The 27590-nt window shown below is 43.3% G+C and overlaps 1 protein-coding gene across 1 annotated transcript; it reads right to left on the reverse strand.

Moving 5' to 3' along the window:
• Positions 1–180: 180 nt before the first annotated feature.
• LOC139926904 (MAM domain-containing protein 2-like) lies at positions 181–27590 on the reverse strand. Its single transcript, XM_078288479.1, has 15 exons — positions 27457–27590; positions 27212–27322; positions 24649–24938; positions 22805–22889; positions 22469–22606; positions 21436–21713; positions 7300–7393; positions 6293–6439; positions 5953–6072; positions 5249–5391; positions 4315–4411; positions 3468–3623; positions 2371–2624; positions 689–773; positions 181–559 (listed from the first exon to the last, which is right to left on the reverse strand). The coding sequence occupies exons 1-15, from the start codon at positions 27485–27487 to the stop codon at positions 513–515; spliced, it is 2076 nt and encodes a 691-aa protein (XP_078144605.1). The 5' UTR covers positions 27488–27590; the 3' UTR covers positions 181–512.

Genomic DNA, 27590 nt, shown 5'->3' on the forward strand with positions numbered 1-27590 from the left:
TATACCTATAATAATATTTATTTTTTAATTAAAGACTAGTTGGCTGCAGTGCTAACCCATACAGCCACTAGGTGTCAGTAAAGTCAAATATTGCCTCTATCTGAATTCAGGAGTCTGTATAAAGTAGAACATACTGTTACAAAAAAGAAATCAAATCTTGTTGAATAACCATCTCCCTTTATTTGAGCAATGAGCATTAATCTAATGCATATAAATGTGAAGAAAAACACAGTTTAACACCCCCTGTGTTGTTACAATGCAGAGAGAAATGCAGACTATGACTACAACACGTGCACTAAGAGCAAAAGTCTGCCCCATGATATGTGTTGCTCCATGAAACAGTACTACAGTGCTTATATGAATGGTTTTGTTTTACCCCAAAAGCCCTACATGTTCAGCTTGACATGCAGAGAGCTACGTTGTACAGTCAGTATCAAGAACATTGAGTTGTCCATAATGTGCAAAAAAACTGTATTTGGTTCATGCATCCTACACAGTGTTCCTCCTCCCTCCTACTCAATCTCATTGGAGGTTCCCCAGGTGGCTTGGATCTCCGTTTCTGTAGAGGAGAGAGAAAGAAATTAGGAAGAAACTACAGGCAGCAAAACAATTCTCTGGGTCATTTCTTTGTAGGAGGTTTAATCCTTTACTGTAGGTACGACAAATAGCCTATCATCCACTTGTTTACCTGGGCAAGGTCCGCTCTCGAAGATGATGTCATCGATGGCTATGTCACTCCTTACTGATGAACCTCTGGTGGCTTCAAACACAATCTGGGACAGTGAGAGAAGGAAAATATTGTTTTTTTTTTAAGTGTCATATCAATAAAGCACATTGAATTGAAAATTGAATTGTGAGAAAAAACACTTCAAAAAGACTTTCAGGGTCACTATACACTGAAACAGTGGTTCTCAACCTGGGGGTTGTGAAATGATGTGTGGGATAGGAAAAATCATATTTCTACTATACAAATTGCTTTTCATGTTTATTTTTTCAAATTTTTCTCTATTTTTTGCGGTTTTTATAGTGAAATACTGAACAGTTTTCAGCCTCTTGACCTCTGATAATTAATTAAATCAAACAACCTGAAAAGGTTGTTTGATTTGGTTGAATTGTTGGTTGAACTGTTCACCACTCTGCATGTGCAGCCTGTGATGGGGGTCATGAGAAGGCATCTCTTCGTTTTAAGGGTCACGAGCCAAAAAGGTTGAGAACAGAATAGAATTTGAATTGACAGAACAGTCATTCCTATTCAAATCTGGTCATTTGGCTTGTTCACTTACAATGACTGCCATAGAATGTTTCATAATATTTCTGTGGAAGTCTGTTGATTCAGTGCATGAGACAGATGGCTGATGTTACCATGGCAACATCATTCCCGGCATCCAGTGCCAGCTGTGATGAACATTCTAACTTTCTGAGTCTCATGTTCTGTCCGCACATGGAACAAGGTTCATTTAGATGACAACATTATCACAGTTCAGTGGAAGCCATGCTAGGTGTACTGCTGATGACACACAGGCACATTTTTGGGGCAAACTTGGGGCAAAATTTGCTGTCAATGGGCAATGAGTATGAGCGACTGGGCAATATGGGCAATGGTAACTGACAAATTTGACAGTTGAAAAATGGATGGAAATAACCGATACTGCTGCCCTCACTGTCATCTTGGCCACCTCTTTCCTACTGAAAATGTAATAATTTAATCATTTAATCAAGGTTATCCACTCCAATTTCATAACGTGTATTATAGGCTTATGTATGTATGGGTCTGTGTTGTTCACAAAAATGAATAATCCATTCTTCTGGCATCCAACAGCTAGCTAGCTTGCTAGATGTTAAATGTTAACATTGTAAGAATCACAGCTATTATTGCCTATTGTTACTATTTAATAGCATTTGTTGTCCTGTACCTCACACTGTCGGTCATTATTTCGGAAATATTTTGGGCTGAGGACAGGTCACCGGACCAACTTTCTTGTCTCTGATTGGTTGATGTTGAAACCTTGACTCTGGAAAGCTTGCTCTCCAATCAAACTTGGCTGATGCAGTGTTTTCAGTTTCAGTTTGCTCTAAAATCTTGCCTGTGTATCATCAGCTGTACCAAAGGAAATGACCATGATACACTGGGAAATGTCCTTTCTATCCATTCAAGTTCTGTGGTTGAGAACCACTGCACTAAAACGCAGTTATTCTGTATTCTGTATGCCAATAGATATGTTATCCATGTGTCCTCCTGTACTGTGCGCCCTTGTTAAGCCCAGACTCCACTCTGCCTCATATTTGACCGTCAACAGAACTGGCGAGGCACAAAAAAAGGCAAACACAAAGCTACATTTTGCAGCTTTGCAGTTAGGAGCTTTTTCTTGCCTGATGCTGGAGGTCACACTGGTACTCTACAGAGGCCTTCAGCCAGGCGATGCTCTGCTCCCCGCTCCGTTGCCATAGCAACACGTCCCCGCCGTCCTTGTCCAGGTGGACGCTGAGCTGGCCGGTGCCCGAGCCGTACATATGGTAGTAGAAGCGCAGACACTGAGGACCCCTGGACCCCCTCAGCGGGCGGGACAGCAGCCGTGCGTTCTGACCAGGCAGCATGGGGGATGCCTCGATGTGCATGTAGTATCCTGTCAATCAAAGTGTAGCAGCATCTGTTTAGAGCTCTGGAAGTTTAACGAAGGTGATGCACTGCTGCAGAGATAATATTCAGTCATGCTGTCTGTCTGAGCACCCCAGACTTTTCTTTTATATTTTTGTGCTACAAAACAATTTCAAATGCACTTGGGATCTTTTTTCTATGTGATCTTGGTGCAGTGGTGCAGAAATCTTTGAACACGATTGTGTACTGCAAACTGAATATATATTTAAAACATGCAAGCAGAGTATTGTGTAGTCTTAAAGGATACGTTTGGCAATTTTGGACCTTTACATACCTGTAGTTCTTGGACCCACAGACAATATTGGCTGTCAGTTGAAATGGCGAGCTCCGTTGTTAGGCCTCTTGCTGCTAGCAATGAGTCCAAACAGGGTTTGTCAAAATATCCATATATATGTATCCAAAAAAGTCTGTGAAAACGATGTGGCGACCAACCAAACGTATTTATACCTACGGCCCGGAGAGCAGCAGCACCATTTCCACTCAGTGTCTTCTACCAAACTCTACTGTTTATAATTTGACCTGTCTGCAAAACTAGATCACACTACCAGTAACTCACTTTCACCCCACAGCAGTTTGTGCTGCAGCTGAGAAAAGTGGTTGTGTGATTTCCTGATTAGTCATAGTGTGTGTAATGGTGGAATTGTGTCATGAAATCATCAGCGCTAATTTTAATTGATTTACTTTGCTGTTTACTCTCATCTCATGGAGCCTACAAATGGCTTTTTTGGAGATATTTTGACAAACGCTGTTCAATTGCCAAACTTATCCTTTAATGTTTGCCGATGACTGTTGAAGTGGAGGTGGCCCTCACCCAGTCCTGTGGTGTGATCCCCTCGTGGCCCGGTGTAGGAGGTGGGGGTCGGTCCTCTCCTCCACACCCAGTCATCAGTGTCGCCCTGCTTGTCCTGAGTGTAGCCACAGTGTCCTGCTTCAAAGTCACAGTGCCCCGGGACGGACAGCAGCAACCCTGCAGATGGAAAACAATATATACTGTATATTAGGATACTTTATTAGGTGTGACTTGCCTATTTGCTGTTTCTCTACAGACTATGACTGTAGCCTAACCCTAAACTCAACCCTAACCCTATTTAAAAGCCAGAATTTAAATATCTATAGACAACTTTTCACAGTTGTGACAATCACCTGAAACTCGGTAGGCTTTTTGGTGATGCATTATAGTATTTTGATAGTAAGTTCAACATTGGACTGTCCAAATAAAGTGGGACCATACATTAGTACACAGTGGAATCACACAAAATCTGTGTCAAAAATAGCACCCAGTATTCAGATAATGGTACAAATCACATGCTCTGTAAACTGTTCATTTAGCTTGTGTTTTGCTATTTTTAGGAACAAACACCAGGAATTGGAAACTAACAGATGGTGGTGAAGCAGCAGTAGCCAAAAGTTTAGAGAAGCAGGCTGATGACGGTTTGAACCCCCGGACTTACTGGTAAAATCTGTGTGGGTTAGTTGTTAGTTGAAAAAGTATTGGTCTCCCCTCCCTCAATAATTACTGTTAAAGTGCTTTAGAGGACTGTGGTTGTACTGGTGTGTGTAGCTGTTGTGAGTTTGTGACACGGCTTAAAAAAAGACATCTGGGTAAATAAATATAACAAAAACAATGCAGTAAACAGTCAGAGGGAGGTTTTTTTTACCTGCTGTCAGCTCACAGTCTCCGAGGCTCACGCTGATGTCGTCCAGAGCCACGGAGCCACAGTCCCAGAAGTTTCTGCATGTGCTGACAAACACCAGCTGGACAGGAGAGGTGATAGTGTTGGCATCATCAAAAAGCTGGCCATCTCAGGGCAACGTAACATTTGTAAGACTGGACCTTTTGCTTTTAATCAGTTCCAGATAGTTCAGCCAGTCAGATTAGTGCCGCATAATTTATCAAACCCCAAGCAGTGGTTCTGTCGTGCTGTTGTTGCTTGACGATTGTGCAAGACAAATTTCTTGCAAGGACCAATAAATCATCAATCAAATACTGTGATTTGAAACAACAGAAAATGTAAAATAATGCTAAGCATGTTACCTAAAGGAATAAAAGAACCAGTGCTGGAAAGGCCTTTAAGCACTTTGGCATTTTGGATGAGTTCATTTTATGCGAAACACATGAAGCTGCGTCCTCTAACAGCTGCTATTTAATAAGCCAGAGCCAACCAAGAGGGTGCCATCAGGATGGAGAGCGGAGAAGATGAGGCCTGTTAGAAATCAGGGCTCGTAACTTCACAGGCACAAATACAAGAATAGATGCAGATGAATCATGATATAAAACTCTCATGGGCTCAGGAGTGAAGCCAATAGATGGAGGAAGCTGGACTTTTCCCCAATTTTAGTGATTTGCTTCTTTCTTAATTCTTTATTTCCATCTGTGTATGCTTCATGTCCTTCCTTCCTCCTTCCTTCCTTCCTTCCTTCCTTCCCTCCCTCTCTTTCTTTCTTTCATTCTTTCATCCTTCCTTCCTTCCTACCTCCCTTCCTTCCTCCCTTCCTTCCTATCTGTCTGTCTATCTGCCTGCCTATCTACTTGTTTGCATGTGTTTTGAAGATGCAACATTTTCCTATATACAGTAACTCCAAACATTTCACCTTGGAGGGCTTCGAAGTCTGCAAGGTGACATCCGTTGCGACCCAGATGCCTCTTGACTTTTCCCCCTGAGTCCAGATCTTCTCCTGGGTGTTGGTCTGGTGCTGCAGATAGACGGCGAGGGCTTGGTCCGTCTGGTTGAAACCTGCGGTTGTCACAGTTATTATTATTGGTTTGGCACAGCCACGGCTCTCTGAGGCAGTAAAAATGAGTCACAGTGTAGAATTGACTCATCTTTTGAATATCTATCTATCTATCTATCTATCTATCTATCTTAACTATACTTACTGAATGAAAACCAAAAGGAGCAAGCATGACATTCCACATAATTCTCAGTTAAATCACATAAGTTAACAATCAACAATGTTACGCAACATTAAGATGATCTGCAAAAAAAGAAAAATGCTGCTGTTGCCCTCATCACTCCTGTCTCTGTCTGTCTGTCTGTCTGTCTGTCTGTCTGTCTGTCTGTCTGTCTGTCTGTCTATCTATCTATCTATCTATCTATCTATCTCTCTCTCTCTCTCTCTCTCTCTCTCTCTCTCTCTCTCTCTCTCTCTCTCTCTCTCTCTCTCTCTCTCTCTCTCTCTCTCTCTCTCTCTCTCTCTCTCTCTCTCTCTCTCTCTCTCTCTCTCTCTCTCTGTTAAGGTTCAGTAGCCTTGTTTTCTGTGTTTTCTGGGCCTGGAGGGTTTCAGGTGCCACTCACCCCTGAGAGAGAAGTAAAACCTCAGACAGTACTTCATGTTTCCAGGGAGAATTGGCCCAGTCAGGCGGCTAACGTAGCCAGAGCGCGGGCTCAGTCGGGAGTGGGCCAAGAGGAAGGACCCTGTAGGGAGAAGATAGCCTTCATTTTCTGCAAAACTCCCACTTCCTCTGAATCTGCCTGCCACGGAATGTTCTCCCTCCGCCACACCTGGCATTGATCTGGATTTCATCTCCAAAGCCTCTCTTGATTTACCCTGTCTGCATCCAAAGTTTGTGAGACACTTGTTTTTTTTAACGTTACAAATGATATCAATATCCATATCTGTTGCTTTAGCCCCCACCTGCGCCTGTGGTGTGGTCTCCATTCCTAAATATGTTGGGCTTGACGGACACTCTCTTCCACGGCGACCCCATCACGTTGTCCTGAGTGTAGTGGCAGAAACCGGACTCGAAATCACAGTTGGCAACGGAGGGGTCAAAGGTTGGCTCTGTGGGACAGAAGTGTCAAGTCAGGGTGCTGTAGCATATTCTGAATGAACGCAATGTGGTACAAATGTGGAGTACAGCATATCGTTTTTGTCGGGTGAAAACCGCTGTTTTTCTCATGTCATTGTCATTAGCTGTGTTTACATGGAGCCTTTTATTCCACTAATAATCATAATAGTAGCCCAGTCAGAATAAACTGGCCCATCCTGAATGAAATTTCATTCTGGTTGGGAGAGGTGGTATAACCCTTTCATAATTCGGTCGCTGGATAAAATGTCGTCATGTAAACGCTCATTGTGATCACTTTCTATACTCTTTCTGCGCACGCTCACCCATTTGAGATAGGCCTAAGTGACGTCATCATTGCAGGTGCAAAACAAAACGTCTGTTGCTGACACTTTTGTAGTCGTATGTTCTTGCTAAAATCTTCTATTGTGTGTCTTGGTCCTCCTTAAGTCTGTCCTATATCATTCTGTTCTGTGGTTGATTGTTGATCAGTTAGATCTAGTTAGGCTCATTCTCTGTAAAGTCCTTTTGAGATGTGCATGTGATAAAGGGCGATAGAAATAAACGAACTTGAACTTGTAATGTGTCCAATTTTAGTGATTTTCATGTTTTACTTTACTTACTAAAGATTAAATGCTCCTCTATGGGTTGACAATATCTACGACCTGGTAGTCAAGCTGAAAACAACCTTGTTTTTCTTAGTTCCTGAAAAGTTTACAATTTGGAGAGACAAGGTTTTCACTAGAAAATAGCGTAATACGTAATAAGTAAAACTGTTTTAATGGTGGCATAAAAATCTGTTTGGGTCTAATTTACTCCAGTGAGAGCTAAATGAGCGATGGTGACGGCAGCCCACCTGTGTCCGCACTACAAAACTCAGAGGAAAAGGAGATGTCATCAACTGCAACACGGCCGCCTCTCGGACTGTTAAACGCCACTTCAAAGACCACCTGAGGGGACGCACACATGCAGGGAGACAGACAGACACTCATAAACAAACTTGTGTGCCAGCGTGTGCATACTTGTGCGGCTGCATGTGTAACGGGTCGTGTCTTTCTGTGGACTTATGGTCGATGTGTCCCCTTATGTTTATGGTGCAGGAAGGATGGCGCGGCCACACAGGACTTGCTCTCACTCTGGTTCTCTCTTTATTCTGGTACAAAAATCAGCAACACACACAATCGTCATCAACGGTGTGCTATGCAACTGCAAGCATTAAGATCTCCAGCTTGGAAGTATTTTCTTTTTTTTACAAAAGACTAATATAAAATACATTTTTCTATACATTCTAGTATAAAACAAACATGTGATCGTATAGTGGTAATATTATGTATGATTTTCTATAGAGCACCTAAACAATAAGAGCTATTTTCTTTTACATTCACAATAAAAATCCTAAAACATTCTAAATAAACATTTTGTCCATAGACAACAAATGGAACATCATTCTGAGTCCTATATAGTGCAACATGTTATTGCTGTTGTACAAAAACCTCGTATCAATATTTTAGGAATTAAGAAAAATAAGTTTACTTTTATACTGTTGACCATATACTTCTAAAATTCTACAATGGGCTATAAATGGGATATGAAACACTATTAGCCCATGAAAGACAACAAAAGCCTTCATTTCACACAAAACACAGTAAATCCTAAAGCTGGAATTACGAGGTTTTCATGCAACGACACTATGTGAAACCCACATTTAACAAAGGCCCTACCTGGTACAAAAATCAGCAACACACACAATCGTCATCAACGGTGTGTTATGCAACTGCAAGCATTAAGATCTGTATAACAAAGAGTAGAAAAATGAATCTAAAATAATTACTAAACATTACGGCCGGGAGCAAGCCAGCAAGTGCATGGCTAGCTAACTAGCATTAGCTCAACATGCAACCAAAAGTGCTACTCGTGGATAAAGTTACCATTCTTGCACATAAATGTCTGTAACTTTCCAATTACATGCTAGTAGTGCTTACAGTCAAAATACATGCTACTGAAGGTTGCAAAAACAATTTTAAAGCATTAAACATAGAAATATTGGTTGCAACATTGCTCACGTGTACCCACCTCCAGCTTGGAAGTATTTTCTTTGCTGAGGCACGTACGGTGCGCGAGAAGGAAGGAATCTATGCAGTTGCGCTTTTAACCCACCAGGTGGCTCTAAAACTACCGTATACATATGTAAGAGAAGCGTATCAATTTTGTAGAAATTCATAATAGAGGTTATTTCTAACTCTGTTACACCCACCCCCACTGAATTTCGCCCAAAATTTTAGATGTGCAAAGCATTACATTCACCATAATATCTCAAAAGAAAACCTAACTTGACATGGTTACGCAAACACTCCAACTTGAAAAGTATCCCCAAAAGGATGAAGTGGAAAGAGCCTAACTCTCTACCAGCTTCTGGAAGCAGGATGCAGACTACACCCCACACAAACCTTGTCCCATACATAGAAACAGGTCCCTACACCTGGACTTGGAGTCATTTATGGTGAAGCAATGACATATCAAAACTTTCTGAAGAATACACTAAAACTACACTGAAACCAAGCTACACTTGAAAACCATTGTTTCACTGGAATACTTGAAACACTGACTTAGAGACTTTGTCAATGAGCTGACTGGCATCGCTAACAACACCTTGTTTGGACATCTGGTGCAGCAGACGATTAACTGGCTTCACTATTCGTCCAACACGAGTTCTGAGCATGGTGCTTGAATTAGAGTGAATGGAGGGTGTTTTTACGCTGTGTGCATTGCCTGAGTGGACAGAATGTATGGAGTGTGTGTGTGCACTCCGAGTGTCAGCTGAAGAGGCATGTGTACAGCTGTGTTCAGAGCTCATCTCTGTCCGTGACTGAGGGTGCGAACCGCCTGCATGCTCAGACTCATCGTCCATACTCAGGACATCCCCAGGCGAACCATCCCCTGCATGATTATCCACACACGCGTTTGTCAGATTGCCGACCCACTCCTGAGTCCTGCTCCCAGCATCCTCCCCCTCCACAACAGAAACCGATCCATCCACGACAGTGACATCACCTGACTCATTCTCACAGGAGGACACAAAGGTGCGATCCGAGAGACTGTCCACATCCACAGGTAAGAAGTTAACAAGCATCAGCAGGTTACGGTGCACGACCCTCTCTTGTCCAGTCATAGGATTCCTGAGTGGAGGCATTCACACTCACGACAGTGTAAATCGCGGACTCCCACCGATCCGCTGTCTTTCGTTTCCCTCTGTCACGTTTGTTCGAGACCAGGGCTCGGTCACCCACAGTGATGGACTTCCCCTTTGCACGGCGGTTATAGAGTTCAGCCTGACGGCTCTGCTCCTTGTCGACATGTCCTTGAGCAATAGCCATGGCCTCCTGAAGGTCCCTTGTCAGAGACACCACGTAGCTGTCATAACTGCCGATTTCCGGATCTTTCAGGATGTTCTTGAAAAGGACATCAACTGGGAGACGTGGAACTCTACCATACATAAGGTAGAAAGGGGGGTAGCCCGTGGTCTCATGTACAGTACAGTTATACATGAACGTTAGGGTTTGGAGGTGTCGGGGCCAATTGTGGTTTGCATCAGGCGAAAGGGCTCGAATCATGTTACCCAGCGTCCTGTTGAAGCATTCCACGCTACCATTGCCCATCGGATGGTACGGAGTTGTCCGGGACTTCCTCACACCAGCAACCTTCAACAATTCACTTATCAGTTGACTTTCGAATGAGGCACCCTGATCCGAGTGGATCCTCTCAGGAAATCCATAAATGCAGAAGTACTTGTCCCAGAGTTGCTTTGCTACCTGTCTAGCGGACTGATTTCGGCAAGGGAAGGCCTGTGCCAGCCTGGTAAAATGGTCTGTCACTACCAGCACGTCAACAGACTTGTTGTTAGAATCCTCTGCAGTCCAGAAATCGATACACACAATCTCTAAAGGTGCAGAGGTCTTTATACTCTCCAGAGGCGCCCTTCCCTCCGGATCAGCAGTCTTGCTGATGACACACCTCGGACATTGGCGGACATAGTCTTTGACATCTCGGTCTATGTGAGGCCAGAAGAATCTCTGACGGGCCAGACTCAAGCTCCTAAACTGCCCCTGATGACCAGCACTGTCATGAATGCCTTTGAGGACCTCAGATTTGAAGGAGTCAGGGACCACAAACTGGTATCTCCTCTTTCTAGAGACTTGGTCCTTGGACACTCTGTAGAGGATACCATTGCAAGTTGTCAATTTCTCCCAGTGTTTGAGGTACCTGATGACCACGACAGGCTCCTTGGGTTTTTCTCTCCTGGACGGACGTCGGCCGCGTTCCACAAAGTACAACACCCTGGAGAGGACAGAATCACTCAACTGCCCCTCACGCAACTCACTCTCAGAGAACACAGGCAGGGGATCTTCGTCAGGGGGAATTAGCTGTGGAAGCAGCTGGAGAACATCAACAGCTCGCGTCCTGGCACTAGACTCCCACAGGCTGTGTGTCTCAAGGATGGCAGAGACCTCCTCTTTGACACACTCAGACACATAAGGCTCCTCCCTTCCTCTGCTATCGCAGTCATCTCGACTGTTGCTTGATTGTCTGAAGGCCTCCTGGACGGAGTCAGAAGAGACAGGGGTTGCTTTCACGAGGAGCTCACTGTAAGGGTATCGAAGCAACCTCATCCCAACAGCTGACTTCACAAACGGCCGGCGGCTCAGTGCATCCGCAACAATGTTCTTGGAGCCAGGGATGTACTTGATATCGAATACATAGGACGCCAACTTTGCCACCCACCGCTGCTCGCAGGCATCTAGTCGTGGTTTCGTCATGATGTGTGTGAGGGGGTTATTATCCGTCCACACAGTGAAGACATGACCCTTAAGCCAGTGACTAAACTTGTCACACACGGACCACTTTAACGCGAGGAATTCAAGGCGATGAGCGGGGTACTTCTTCTGAGCTCGTGAAAGGGATTTACTGGCGAAAGCCACTGGTCGGGCCACACTGTCACCCTCCAGAACCTGTGACAGAACCGCACCCAACCCATCCAAGGAGGCATCGGTGGACAACACAAATGGACGAGTGAAGTCTGGGTGGGCCAAAACTACTGAGGTCACCAAAGCTGCCTTCAGATCCTCAAATGCCTGTTGGTGATCGGGCGTCCAGTCAGCAGGTGTCAACTTTCGGAACTGAGCAGTGCATTTTGTGCGTGGTCTCCCCTTGCGCTTCTGCTTCTGGCCAGCCAGGAGGTCAAAGAGAGGTCTCGCTATAGTGGAGTAATTGGGCACAAAGTGCTGGTAATAGTTTACCATTCCCAGAAATGATCTGACACGAGACTGAGACGGGGTGACTCCATCAGGCTCCATTAGATCTGCAGTGGTCATTTTGCTGACAGCCTCGACTTTGGCAGGGTCTGTGGACACACCAGACTCATCAATGACATGCCCAAGGAATTTCATGGACCTCCTGAGCAGCCAACACTTCCTCGGGGCCAATTTCAGGTTGTGTAGTTGAAGGCGACTGAAAACCATCTCCAGCCGTTCCAGAGCCAACTCCTCAGTTGGTGCGAAGACCAGCAAGTCATCGAGGTAACACAAAAGGCTGAGAAAGTTCTGGTCGCCGAATATGCAGGTCATCATCCTCATGAAGTTGGCTGGGCTGTTGCACAAGCCCTGAGGGAGACGGTTGTACTCGTATAAACCCATGGGTGTCGTGAATGCAGAGTACTTGCGGTCCTCTTCATGCAGTGGCATATTATAAAAGCCAGATGTCAGATCCATCGTACTGAAAAATGCATTTCCACCCAGGGCAGCTAAGCAGTCAGCTTGGTGCGGCAGGGGATGAGCGTCCTTCAGTGTTCGTTTGTTGAGCCATCGGAAGTCTGTGCACACCCGCAAGTCGCCATTTTTTTTCCATACAAGGACGAGAGGCGAGGCGAACTCGCTGGCGGACTTCCTGATTATTTCTTTCTCTTCCATCTCATTAAGAACCTGGCAGAGCTTTTGGTATTCGGCAGGCGGCACACGTCGGTAGGGCAGACGGAATGGCCTCTCGTCTGTGAGCCGAATCCTATGCACAAACCCCTTGGCCTCACCGCAGTCCAGATGATGGCGAGAGAAGATGTCCTCATATTTGATCACAAGATCAGCCAACTTGCTTTGCCAATCTGCTGATACATCACAAGACTCGAGGTCCAGGTCTCCCAGGCCGACACGCTCCAGTCTCTCCTGCACAGCCTTGACATCCCCCGTCGGAGCTGATGTTCCAGCAGGCTCGACAGATGTAGCCTGGTGAGAGCTCTTGAGCTCTGGGACCTCCATATCTTCCAGCGCAAGACAGGTGTAGACATCAGCAAGCTTGGCGTTCCTCCGCAGGGTAACAGGGCTGTCTGAGATGTTAAGGATCTTGAGTGGAACCCATCTGTCACCCCAGAGAGGTGTCACCACCCTGGCAACCATGATGCCCCTGGGCGCAGAGTGAGAAGAGGTTGGCTCCGTCACGACAGTACTGCCTGGAGATATCCTCACATTTTTAGGAAGTTTCCCCCACACCAGATACTCACTGCCAGTCGGCAGGGTGACAGCTCTGCTGCATCTGACTGTGCCTACTTTGTCCGGGACCTCGTCATCAGACCAACGTTCCAGGCCAGCGAGTAGAGAGAGGAACTGTACAAGTTCTTGGTTACCTGAGCCAGACATCGACATGGCTTCCCAGTAGCTTGCATCTTTCTTGAACTGACGGACTAAATGCCTGATGACATTTGAGCCAACGATCAAATCATCCTGTTGATTCTCCACAACGAAAGTGGGGACTGATACTCAACATCCATAGACTTCCATCTCGAGATTCACCACTGATTTAGGTTTCACACGAACACCACCACATCCGATGAAAACGACGTTTGACACCTCCTGACTGCTCAGATCAAAAACACTAGCTTCAATAAGCTTCTTCTGCGCTTCTTCACTCAATGAGCAGGCCATCGAACCACTATCTAACATGGCACCAAGAGTCACTCTGTTTCCAACTGCAACAGGAGTGTAAAATAGACTGTCACTGCTCCTGACGTTTTGTGTGTTTTGAATGATAACAGTCTCTGACTCATCCAAATCCTTAACATTGTTGTATAGCCCTGCAGCATCATGTATGTGGGAGATTTTGTCATGACCCGTGCGGCCTCCCTTAAAGCACGGGTCATTTAGTTTCCCTGCACATTGTCACGGGCTGAGGTCCTACTGGGACATGAGCGCCTTGTGTGACCGGACTTGAAACATCTGAAACAGAGACGGGCAGAACGACAGTGGGACTCTGTAGTGTGGCTTTCATCATTACAGACCTGACAGCTCGTTTCATGGATAGGATAGGCCTGGTTCCGAACTTGTCCGCCGCCACGCCGCAAGAGGGGCCTTCCATCTCCAACCCGCACTTTAGTTAGAAGCTCCTTGAGCATTGACATCATCTCACCAAGCATAGCATCACTGCCATGCTGTTGACTCGGAGGCAGCTGGCTCTGTGGTACGGAAGAGGGCCTCTGGTACTGTGGCAGAGGAGAGAGAGTCTGTTGTTGATTCTGTGGCAAGGGAGGGAGATATGGCTGTTGGCTCTGAGGGACTGGAGAGAAAGACTGCTGCTGGTTCTGGGACAAGACAGGTGAGGGAGAGAGAGACGGCACAACCCCAAGAGAGAGAGTTGGGGTCGAGAGAGAGTTAGCACTGGATGTCTCCGTGCTACATGTATTGTGAGGCTCTGTACGTGCTTCATTGCAAAACAGTGCTGCTGCATGAGTCTCAGGCATGTGCACTCTCACAGAAGACAGCCGCTCCCGCTGATATTCATCTATCCTCTCCTGTATTTCTTTTGATGTCCATTCATGTATCTGCTTGTATTTAAACACAGATGCAAGCTCTGGATCTGGGCAGTGCTTCACAAACATCTTAGCAATTTCTCCTCCCATACTCTCCATGTGTCTGCCCTGATGCTTTAAACCTTCTTCAGCCATGTCTGCAGCCTTGTTGAGGCGTATCCAGTAGTCAATGGGATTCTCTCTCTGATTTGGTAGAGTTGAGTAGAAGTCTTGTAGGGGCAGGCATGAGGACGTGTTACTGAAATACTGTATCAGCATGTTGTATATTACATCTGGGGTGCGAGAAGTGTTAAGCGAGGGGTCGCTCCTCAAGCCTATCTTAACCACATCCCTGGCTTTCCCCATTAACCTCCCCATTACTTCTTCTGTCTGCAATGAGACATCATAGTTTTGCTTCCTGATGTAAGATTTCATCAACTCAACCCATTCAGTCACTGTGTATTTGTCAGTATTATCACCCCTGAAAATAACGGGTTCCCTGTCAGATTTTACAATTACATTAATGCGTGTATTCTCACTGAGTGTATTCACATTTCCGCAAGGCTGAGTGGCCTGGTTGTGTGAAGGAGGACTACTTTGGTCAACATTACCAATAGCACCACTAGACATAAGTGTGGCTGCAATAGACTCCCCTATCTGTGAGCCTAACTGGTAGATCATGTCACTGAACTGGTGTAACGTGTCACTTTCACCACTGGGTGTTGAATGATGTGGCCCACCCCGTGACATCTGTCCCATAGGTGACCCAGCCGGATCCTGACTTGACCCTGAATCCCTATCTCTTGCAGGCAACACAGGCGAAGCACCCACATCTCTCCCAACAGACCCACTGGACTGCAAATGAACCCCCATTACACCTCTACCCCTCCCAAAAGAGAAGTGACTATAATCAGACTCATCACTTGGCTGAAACCTACTAGCCATTTTACCACGAAAACACAGAGAAAAATAAAAGACAATAAAATAAAACTCAAATTCAGACTTGAAAGTGTAAATACAAACAGTTCAACCAGAACCCTATTCAGTCAGTGAGGCTTTGACAGTCCTGAGTACCTGACCATAACTCAAACTCCAGGACAGATGACGTTCCACCATGAACTTCTTCCACGCAATCCACGCTGCACCCTCGGTCAGGCGATCTGTATCGAGCGGACCTTGAATCACATGGTCACGGCACCAGTGTAACGGGTCGTGTCTTTCTGTGGACTTATGGTGGATGTGTCCCCTTATGTTTATGGTGCAGGAAGGACGGCGCGGCCACACAGGACTTGCTCTCACTCTGGTTCTCTCTTTATTCTGGTACAAAAATCAGCAACACACACAATCGTCATCAACGGTGTGTTATGCAACTGCAAGCATTAAGATCTCCAGCTTGGAAGTATTTTCTTTTTTTACAAAAGACTAATATAAAATACATTTTTCTATACATTCTAGTATAAAACAAACATGTGATCGTATCGTGGTAATATTATGTATGATTTTCTATAGAGCACCTAAACAATAAGAGCTATTTTCTTTTACATTCACAATAAAAATCCTAAAACATTCTAAATAAACATTTTGTCCATAGACAACAAATGGAACATCATTCTGAGTCCTATATAGTGCAACATGTTATTGCTGTTGTACAAAAACCTCGTATCAATATTTTAGGAATTAAGAAAAATAAGTTTACTTTTATACTGTTGACCATATACTTCTAAAATTCTACAATGGGCTATAAATGGGATATGAAACACTATTAGCCCATGAAAGACAACAAAAGCCTTCATTTCACACAAAACACAATAAATCCTAAAGCTGGAATTACGAGGTTTTCATGCAACGACAATATGTGAAACCCACATTTAACAAAGCCTACCTGGTACAAAAATCAGCAACACACACAATCGTCATCAACGGTGTGTTATGCAACTGCAAGCATTAAGATCTGTATAACAAAGAGTAGAAAAATTAATCTAAAATAATTACTAAACATTACGGCCGGGAGCAAGCCAGCAAGTGCATGGCTAGCTAACTAGCATTAGCTCAACATGCAACCAAAAGTGCTACTCGTGGATAAAGTTACCATTCTTGCACATAAATGTCTGTAACTTTCCAATCACATGCTAGTAGTGCTTACAGTCAAAATACATGCTACTGAAGGTTGCAAAAACAATTTTAAAGCATTAAACATAGAAATATTGGTTGCAACATTGCTCACGTGTACCCACCTCTAGCTTGGAAGTATTTTCTTTGCTGAGGCACGTACGGTGCGCGAGAAGGAAGGAATCTATGCAGTTGCGCTTTTAACCCACCAGGTGGCTCTAAAACTAGCGTATACATATGTAAGAGAAGCATATCAATTTTGTAGAAATTCATAATAGAGGTTATTTCTAACTCTGTTACACATGCACACATGTACACACACACACACACACACACACACACACACACACACACCCAAAACAACTCAATCGATCATTCTTCTGTGTCCCTCTTTGTGGTCTCAGTCCCTCTGACCAGACCTGTCTCCTTACTCTACAGCACTTTTCACACACTGCTTAGAGTAACTCCACACTAAAACACTTTTTTTTAGGTTGTAAACTGGTATTTAGTACTATATAGTCGTGAAATACAACAATGCTGGTCATATTGTCATATTTATCTCACTAAACCTGGCTCAGTTTGCCCTAAATGAGCAGCCAGAGGTCATTTGGAGATGCACCCATTATTCAAGGAAAATTCACATGCACATGCCCACGAACACTCCACCATGTTCCTTTTCTCACCAATCCAGCCCAACTCCAAACCCCTGTCCTGCCCCCCGCTCTTCCCACCCACTTCCTTGCATTTTTTGAAATCATGCAGTAGGTGCAGAGAAGCTCAATGGGTGCATTTGCCTTAATGGGTTAAATTCCCAACTCATACCAAGAAGATTTCGGTAACGCTTTATTTTACAGCCCGCTAATTACAGGGTAACTAGTTTGTAATTATGGGGTAGTAATAAAATAACAATGCTGTAGTTACAGGGTAACAAAACAAGAAGTCCGGAAATTAAGTGGTAACAATTTTGTAATTATGAGAGATTTATGTGGTAGTTATGGTGCAACTATTTTTGTAATTACTGCATACTTAAAAAATAATTACAGGGTACGATAACGTAATTAGGCGGGACAAAACAAATGTTATCGGTGCTTGTTCCCTGTAGCTATGGAGTAAGTATTTAGACCCTAAATTGTTTTATAGAAGGATTGTTTTTTATTTTACATTTTATATTATAAAATTGACATATTTGATATTTAATCTCAACATACTGTATATTACATTCAATAAAGCTGTTGTATGTACAATTAAGTCTGTTACTGTGTGTTGAAGTTCCATATTTTTTGTTTATGCTATATTGTTATAGAAATGTCACCAAACAGCTGGTCTAGAGTCTCCTCTCTTAACATTGATTACCAGATGGACATATGTGACTTTCTGTTAAACTATATTTACTGTGGGGCATGTGTTTTTTTGGGGGGGGGGGTTTTCACAGAAAACAAGTGATATTTTAAAAGCAAAATGGACTCTCAGTGAAAAAACAGCCACATTTAGAATAAATAGTGATTGTATTGTTAGTAATAGAGGTACAGAAATTGTTAATGGCCAACATATATTTACTAATTCCATTACACTTTCACTGCTTTAGGCTACAGGTTACCCATAACTGCAGGAATAAAGGTGTGTTTTGAAGAAATGCGCAAAGACACTTTAACAGTAGTGTGCAAATAAATGTATTCAAATAAAATGATTCAGTTGTTCACTTCTGTAAAGTGTATAGGAAGATGACAGGAGTTCAGAAGTGGACTGCAGGTGAGAGGGCAGTCAAGCAGGGCTTTGGCTCATCTCCTTCTGTTTAGCAGGTCTGTTGGAGTGGCGTCTCTGCTGTTGTAGCCATGTTGTCAGCAGATTTCTTGTTCTTCCCCTGGAATATGCGGGATAGCCAAGAAAAGAAGCCACGCTTCTTCTTCTTTGGTTTTGTTGACAGACTGTCTTTGGCACTGGAACTCTGAGGTCCTGTAGGTTTGACCAGCTGGACGGGTGGAAATGTCTTTTCCAGGGTCAGACAGTACAGATCCTTGGTGTCCTTTACAGTTTCAACCACAAGGCTTGGTGGAGCTTTGACCTCAACCTGGATGTCTGGAGCCTGGGACTCCTGAAGCAGGTTGGTTGATCCCTCCTTAAGCAGGTGAATCAGGGTGTCTTCAGCAGGAGAGACGGGGAGAGCCTCCTCTGAGATGGAGTTGTCAGGTCCAGCAGAGAGGACAGTGACTTCTGTTCCCTCACAACATTCAGGTTGATGCAGGACGGTGACAGAGCTTTCAGCAGTGTCCTCAGTCTGTGTACAGGAGTTGACCGTTTCCCTCTTGATGATAAAAGGACATTGTTTGTCCTCCTTCTCCAAGTCCTGGAGGAACAGCATCAGTTTAGAATCAGCTTTGACGATTGGCTCCCACTCATCAAGATGATCTTGAGTAGGGGCATGGCATGCAGCGCAGGCAGCCATAAATGTAGAACTCACTGATGAGGAATCATAGATGTGCTTTTCACCAAGTTCCTCCTCCTCCAGGAGGACTGAGAGGAACTGCATCAGGTGAGAATCAGTGCTGCTGGCAACAGGTTCCCATTTGTCAAGTTGGTCCAGAGTTGGCCCATATTGTGGGGAGCAGTCAACTACAAATCTAGAGAGATGTGATGAAGCGTAGAGGAGCTCTTCACCAAATCCCTCCTTCTCCAAGTCAAAGTGTGATTTGACCAGTGGCTCCCACTCATCCAGGCAGCCCAGAGTAGATCCACAGGGTGAGCAGCAGTCAGCCACAAATCCAGATGTGTCACATGGAGGGGCATAGAGGTATCTCTTTCCAGCTGCCTCCATGTGGTAGTCATCGTCAAAACCATTGGGTGAGTTCTGAAGCAGCCTCAATCTCTGAGCTGGGTGGATGGATGCTCCAGCATTACCAAACTCTGTGTCTTCGGTCATGAGAGGAGACTCTTTCTCTGTGGGAGGAAGGTCTCCTTTGTCCAAATCCAAGAGAGGCTTGCATGCTGATGAAGCTGCACTGGCTATTGGTTCCCATATATTGAGGCTCTCAAATCCAAAAGCAGGTTTGGAGCCGAGACCAACAGCAGACTGAGGTGAAAGATCACAGTCGAGCTCAGCAGTCACTCCAGAGAAACTAGAGGCTTCAGCATAAAGGTATTGCTCCCTGTTCAGGACTTTCGCAAACATGTAGTTGATGTTTTCATGGTGATCGTCTTTAAGGGCATTGAGTTGAGCGACCATTTGCATGAATGCTTAAAGAAATGCAATGGCAACATCTTAATAATCAAATAACCATGAGGCCACCTGATGTAGCTCCATTCAAGGTCAACATGCTTCATCATAGCTTCATCTTATGCCTTTCATTATAGTTTTGTTTCAACAACAAATCTAACTGTGAATTTACAATGTAAATCAAACTAAGGAAGAACTGGACACAAATGCAAATCCTTCAACACAAACAAGTTGTCTATCCTGACTGTCTCGTGTTTGTCTGTTCAGCAAAATCATCTGTACTAATCTAATTTCTGTTAAATAATAAAATTATAAATACATGTGGCTTACCAAGATGGAAATCACTCTCCATGTTTTCCTTTCTAAAAGGTACATATTGTTGATGTTTCTCCAAATGAATGCAACGTGAGTTTTCTGTCTCAATGTGCAGGTGAACAGCGATCAGAGATGAAACTGTGAGTCTGTGTCTGTGTTCAGGTCAATCGCTCCTTTATGACACTGACATTCTAAATTCTATGAACTCTGCTGCATTCTGTCCAGCTGTATTATGATTCATCAGATGAAGCTCAGGCCCCAGTAAACCTTAATGACAGAGATGTCCCACTTCGTACATGGTTTATAAACTACACATGATTATAAAAAAAACATTACTGAATATTTGGAATTTGTATTAAGATACCATATTTTTTATGTGGAAAACATCTATTTAATTGCTAATTCCTATTGCACTTTCACTGTTTTAAGCCACAAGTTAGCTCACTCTAATCTTACTACTACCTACTACTATTACTACTATATATTACTGTTACCTATTACTACCTACTATCATATCTGAGGGGATACTTTAGGAAAATAAAAAGAAAAGTTATTCATCTTCAATTCAGCTTTTCAGGTGTAGAATTTCTTTTTTCCAGAACAACCTGTGCATGGGTAGCACTTTTCCAGTGCATGAACCTTTAAGCACTGATAACATTTGTTTTGTCCCCCCTAATTACGTTATTGTGCTTGCTTAAACCCTTTTGCTCTTTGGGGAGCAAAGGTCATTCATGAACTTTTTCCAGCTGGTTCGGTGTTGGGCGGACTTCTCTGCTTCCTTCCAGGACGTTCCTAATTCCTTGAGTTCTGACTCCACAGACCTTCTCCAGCTGTTCCTCGGTCTTCCTGGCTTTCTTTTCAGATTAAGGCCTGTCTGGTCATATTGTAAGGTGGTTTCCTCAGGGTATGCCCAATCCAGCCCTATTTCCTGCGTTTGATTTGGGTTTCAATTGGTTCTTGTTTTGTGATTTGCCAGAGCTCTTCGTTGGTTATTGTGTTTGGCCAGTAGATTCCCAGGATGTGTCGTAAGCATCTGTTTATGAAGGTTTGGAGTTTATTACTTGTTGCTTTTGTGGTTCTCCATGTTTCTGCCCCGTAAAATAAAACTGATTTGACATTTGAAATTACGTTATTGTACCCTGTAATTATTTTATAAGTATGCAGTAATTACAAAAACAGTTACACCATAACTACCTTATAAATCTCTCATAATTACAAAATTGTTACCCCTTGATTCCCGGACTTCTTGTTTTGTTACCCTGTAACTACAGCATTGTTATTTTATTAGTACCCCATAATTACAAACTTACACTGTAATTAGCGGACTGTAAAATAAAGCGTTACCAAGATTTCTACTGAATGAAGTTTTAATTCTTAGCTGAAGTTTTTCTTATTAAACCATGACAAAAGCCTTTCCCAAACCTTAACCAAAGTTGTTTTAGTTGACTAAACCTAACCCAAACCATAACCCCCCCCCCCCTCCCTGAGCCCTAACCCCGACCCCCAGCCCAGGTTGTTTTTCTGCTGACCTGTAGAGCGTACGGGGCCTTGAGGTCGACCTGCACAGGGATCCACTCCCCGGGAGTCACGGTCCAGTCGCTCTGGTTCTCCAGTCCGGCTCTCCACAGCTCCTGGTACTGGCCCAGTTGGTCCCGGGTGAAAACAGAGAACAGGTTCCCTTTCCCCTCGCCGCGCTGGTACTGAAAACTCAGACAGCCAGACATCGGCACTGTCGTCATGGGAGACACCAGTTTGGCCACTTCTTTGAAAGTCTTGGCGTAGACGGAGTCCACATACATGAAGTGGCCTGAAGGGGAGTTTGTGAGTTTAGTTTTATGTATAATATGATACAAACAGAACACAGAAAACTGAGAAAGTAGAGAAGGAGAAAATGCAGTTTATGTAGGGGAGATAATATTTCTCAAAAGTTTTACATGGTATAAAAAGAAACAAAAAAGTAAGTAAGAACAGCTAATAAGAACAAAGAACAACAGAAAGAAAACAAAAAATGCAAAAAAGAAACAACAAACAACTCTGGTGCCCAAGAAAAAATAAGAGTTAAAAGCAAGTTTGTAAAAATGTGTTTTCAGTTGTGACTTGAAAGAAGATTCAGTCTGCCATTGGTGTTTTGACTGGTAAGTTGTTCCGGAGTTTAAGGGCCCAAACTGCGAATGATTCATCGTTGTTGTCTCGTTTTTCGTTTTTGTTCACATGGAGATAGAAAGGATAAGACATAAAAAACAATAGACATTTAAAACCCGTAAAAGAAACAAATGAAAATGAACAAGAAGAGATGTACTTGTCTGTGGATGTCACATTACATTTTTGTTCGTGGGGAAATAGAAGGGATAACAACACACAACAACAACAAAATCAAGAAACACACACACACACACACACACAGAGGATGTCCAGGTGATTGGTCGACGCTGTATTACTTTTTGGCAACAGCTGCTGCTTTCATGTCAGGACTGTATTCAATTTAACTGTGGCCTTTTGCCAGTATGCACATGCGGTTTAAAACAGCTTTGTATCCATAAAAGATGAGGTAATCCCGCTCACCTGTCCTGTTGTTGTATGTGTGGTCGTTGGGCATGTTCCTCCGCGACAGCTGGGCCGTACCTCCTCCCACATACCAGTTCACATTGGTGTTCCACTGGTTGCTGTATCCACACAGGTGAGACTCCTCAAAGTCACACTCTGGACACAGTGAGAAATGAGAAATCAGCAACAGGCAACAACGATTATGGCTATGCGTGCTATATGCTTGCATGGTGATGTAATCGTACGGGACTTTGCAATGTACATATGTGTATTTGACAGAGACAGATGGTATGTATCCAGACATGAGTTTTGTTTCTTTTTTTCTCTGCATGATGGATGAGTGAAGTCACTGACCCAGGCAGTATCCGGGGCTGATGTGTATCTCAAAGACGGCCACGCTGCTCCCCGCGCTCTGTCCAGGTTTACCCTCAATGACGACCTAATGAACAACACATGCTCAGTAAAAAAAACAAACCCTCCAATCAGCGATGCGGAGAGACATAAGGAATAACATGATGTGAGGTGAGCTGACGTACGGAGGGTCAGACAGAGGGCGAGCATGAGACTGCGTAGGAATTTGATCCGTTTTACTTCTCAAGTCTAATTTACTTTGAAAGCTCTTGTGAGCAGCAGGTTTGTCACAAAATGATTTACAGAGCAGTGAATGACGTATATATTTAAACTGAAACATTACATTGTTTATTTTTTTTCTAAGCTTTTCTTGATATAGTAACAGTGGAGTGTTCCTGTTTTTATTGATCTGCAAACGTGTTTCATCTTTTATATATTGTTGTAACTTTCTGATATTGTCCTATTCATTGATTTTATGATGTTTTATTTTTGATTGTTGTTTTATTATGTTTTTATAAGCTTTTCTTGAACGATATGGTAACAGTGGAGTGTTCCTGTTTTCCTTGATCTGCAAACAGGTTTCTTTTTTCCTGTTTCTAGGTTGTTGTTTTTTTCACTTTTTTGATATTGTCATATACATTGATTTTATGATGTGGTTTTATTTTTGATTGTTGTTTTATGATTTTGTATATTATTGTGTCTGTATTGTATCAGGGCGTCATTGTATAAGAGGGCACCTGCTCTCAATTGACCACCCTGAATAAATAAAGCTAAAAAAAAACAATATGAGGTCAGGGCTTGTGTTTGTATGTGTGTGTGTCTGTGTGTCTGTGTGTGTGTGTGTGTGTGTGTGTAAATGGCAGGCCGTTTTAGCAGTCAGTACATGTGGTTTAAAGGACACACTTCGTTATGACACGCTGATTTTCACCCATGTGTGTACTGGTGTGTGTTTAGACTATGAGAGGCCGCACACAGCACAGACATGGCTTCCCATCATGTAGGTCTTGACCTTGTCAGTGTCGTTACTGGCTCTGCATAGTACTATAAACAGGAGCTTTACATTTCCCATAGTTTGGACAATGTGTGTGTGGTGTGTGTGTGTGTGTGTGTGTGTGTGTGTGTGTGTGCTTCTCCACCCACTTCATTTTTGACCTCATTTTGGCTTGTATGTGTAATATCAACCCATATCTGTCTCCTAGCATGATGAAATATTGTTCTTCCTCTATATCAGTTGTGTTGAAATGAAAGAACTGAAGTGAACTGTAATAAACTTTAGGCGGGCTGCGCCTTGTTTAGATCTATCTAGTTCTGCTCAGAGATCCTGCGCTGTTGGACAAATGGCTTTGGTCCACTCTAAATTTTGTGCTTTATTGTTTTGGTTCATGGACACTGAATGTTTGTCTGCAGCTTTTATTGTTAGCCATGCTGATTTCTTGGCCTGGCCTCCAAAAAAAAGTTGTAATTTGAACCTTGTCACCATGTTAAACCAAGATTCACCAAAAGCAGTGATCAACTCATTACCATTTGTTGTTTTCTCCTCTTTCTTTTCTTTTTTCTTGTTTTTCTTTTCCATACTTTTTATCTAATTCTTATTGTATTTAACTGAATTACTTCACCTTTTTCACTGTCGCGTTTCATTGTATTGAATTTATTGCAACTCAGTAGCATTTGTTGTTGTCTCCTCTTTCTTTTTTCTTGTTTTCCATACTTTTTTTTTAAATCAAATTCTTACTTGATTTAATTGAGATACTTTTAGTCACTGTCTCTTTGTGTATTATTGTACGTGAAGCACTTTGGAAACATTGTTTTTAGCACAGTGTGTATTTGTAAAGTGAAGTGTGTTTTACCCTGTAGGGCTCAGTAGTGTTCTGCAGGTCCATGCTGGCGATCACCCAGCTGTCTGAGGGCGTCTGGCTGCTCCACAGCGGCCTGTCGAAGCTCTTGCCCTCCTTGCGCTGCTGGACCTCCAGGCTCCCGGACCCGGTGATCTGGTAGACGAGCCTCAGGCAGCCCCAGTCCTCCTGGTCCAGGACGGGACTCAGCAGGATCCCTCTGTTTTCCCTCTGAGGTCTGGCATCTGGCCTTAGATCGTCCTCCTCGTAATCGTCCAAGGCTGCGTCCACATTGACGAATCGGCCTGAGCAGAAACAAAAGGGTGTGGGGGATTTAGTTTGGATCTGATTTTCGAAACAACATTTAAAGCCATTATCTGAGGGACTACATGGTCCTCTATGGGCGGAGAAAGTTGTAAGACTCTTGGGCTTGTGAAGCTCCATTCAAAAACATTCCATAATTTAAAAAATGCATGATCATAACCAGTGGTGGAAAAAGTACTCAAATCATGTACTTAAGTATCAAAAGTAAAAGTGTTAAATTATTGATGCATTAACCTGTAAGAAGTATTTTAATGTTGTAGGTCTAACTGCTCCATATACTGTTGTGTATTTTTAACTCTAACAATGCATCATATTTTATGAGCTTATTGTATGTTTTGCATGTAAAACCTTATTCTGCAAAAGTAACTAGTAACTCCAGCCGTCAGATAAATGTAGTGGAGTAAAAAGTATAATATTTCCCTCTGGAATGTAATGGAGTAAAAGTATAAAGTCTCACAAAATGGAAATACTCAAGTAAAGTGCCAGAACCTCAAAATTGTAATTAAGTAAAGTACTTGAGTAAATGTACTTAGTTACTTTCCACCTCTGTTCGTCAACATAAATCTTGATCTGAAATCTGAAAGCAGTGATACGCTCTTTGTCTGGATTCAGTACAAGATAAGATGCACAGCTCTCTTCATATAGTGGTAGCCATTGTGAAATCTGTGCAGTACCACCCAATATCTATTCTGCATTAGCGCTGGAGCATTTTCTAAACAGTTCCTCTTGAGGGTGGAGCAGCAGCGCAGTAAACATGTAAAAACTGGATTCCTTTGACTGACATGGTGGGGGTGAGTAGGGTGGGTGAGTAGTCAAATTACATCATTGTTTTTGATTGACAGCACCCGGAAATGGTCAAAGAAGGTTGTTGCCGAGCTACTCAAGAAGCATCCAGCTGTTCAAAATACTTAATGATCGATAAGAGGAATCATTAGTGCGGTCGCTTATCGATTCCGGTGAATTAGGCAAATTGGAACCGGTTCTTGATACCCAGCCAAACCCACAGTGGAACTTTTTTTGGAATAAGATACCTGCCAAAAACAGGGAATCAAGACATTGCAACAGGATTTAAGTCCAAACTCAAGATCCATTTACTATTGCAGCATACAATCTCTCTAAACTTTGACCCGAACAGCCATTCCTTTCCCTAGCTTTCTTTTCCTGCTTCAGGGGCCTTTGAGCTCCCCTTGTTAGTCTGCCATTTATTATTTGTCCCTGTGGAATGCCCTGGTGCCCTGGGGGTGCTTATATCCTGCACACACACACACACACACACACACACACACACACGTCTCATTTTTATTATGCCCTCTCTTGTTCCATAAAGCTCTGTGATGAACGTGCATTTGTAAAATTTAATAAATAAAAAAGTGCTTTATAAATACATTTGACCTGACTTCACTCCTGTTACGGCTTCACCTGTTTTGCAACAGTGCACAGAGAAGAGGGAAGAGTGAGAGAGGAAAAGAAATGTGCGATTAACCTACTAACTACGCTGACCTTTTTAACAAGCCTGTGGCAACTGCAACAAGGATGGAAACAGGAAAAGAGAAAGTTGACGTATTCCAGAGGGAAGAGGGACAGCAACACTGACTGGACAAGTTTCAGACAAGTAGGAACAAGGACTGTGATGGAAAAAAAGGCTAAACAAGAACTTTTTCGTGCAATACTGGGCATTTTTTCTTCACACGAAAGCATATGTGCTTTTTGAAAGTGTCAAACTAAACTTGAGAATGCAGACACAGCAGCAGAGACTGTTAGAAGCAGTTTATATTGTTTTTACAACATGCTCCCAATAAAAATGTAATATGGATTCATCTGTTTGCTTTGATCACTCTACATAAATGTTGACTGACTTGACTTAGATATGGATGTGTGTACAGCAGTCGTCAGTATCAACCCCAGTACCAACCCAGATAGGCAGCGGGCGAATGCCTAAATGTGTTATTTCACTGTCTCCAGATGTTTGTGGATGCTGGAAGCAATGCAGTCCAGATGGAGTTTTTTTCTTTTTTCATCCATCTAGTTCAGTGGTCGAGACAACATCAGTAATACAACAAGGACAACAGCAGCAGGTTAACCTGTCACTGTACTAAAACTGCCACTGTACCATCTACAGCAGAGATCTCCAAAACAGATGCTACATCAGACGTATTTTTCCGTTGAGAGGATTAAAGCTGCAGGGTTAGTCACTTGTTATTAAAGAGAGCGAGAGAGAGAGAAAGAAGGGGTGGGGATTGGCATCTCCCAGTACCATCTTTGTTAAGGGTCCAGCTCGTAAAGTCTGCATCTGACGTGTATCCGCAGGTGTTGGACTCAAAGTTGCAGGAGCCTGGCAGAAGCTGGTTGTGGGCTTGGACGGTGGCTTTGAGCACAGAGAGAGAGAGAGAGAGAGAGAGAGAGAGAGAGAGAGAACGGTAAGTATGAATCATACCAAGCGGCATATAAACATGCCATCATGCAAAAAGCACTGGCACAACCTTTAAAACGTATACTCACCGGCTAAAGTCAAGAGGTAGAATGGGAGCATTGCAGCTTTGAGTGGTAATAACTCGACAAAACCTGGAGATCCTCAGAATATAACAAGAGCAAAGAGTGTGTGTTTCTGTCCACAGTCCAAAAGAACAAAAAAA

Source organism: Centroberyx gerrardi, chromosome 2 (assembly GCF_048128805.1).
Source record: "Centroberyx gerrardi isolate f3 chromosome 2, fCenGer3.hap1.cur.20231027, whole genome shotgun sequence".
NCBI lineage: Eukaryota > Metazoa > Chordata > Actinopteri > Beryciformes > Berycidae > Centroberyx > Centroberyx gerrardi.

What these genes read in the sequence shown, in the direction of transcription:
- LOC139926904 (XM_078288479.1), bottom strand. Translation starts at nt 27,487, where the DNA reads ATGCTCCCATTCTACCTCTTGACTTTAGCCG. An exon ending in CAGCCCCGGATACTGCCTGG is followed by an intron (nt 22,607 to 22,804) that starts GTCAGTGACTTC and finishes CACTGTGTCCAG; the next exon opens with AGTGTGACTTTGAGGAGTCT. An exon ending in GTTTTGTAGTGCGGACACAG is followed by an intron (nt 6,440 to 7,299) that starts GTGGGCTGCCGT and finishes TCTGTCCCACAG; the next exon opens with AGCCAACCTTTGACCCCTCC.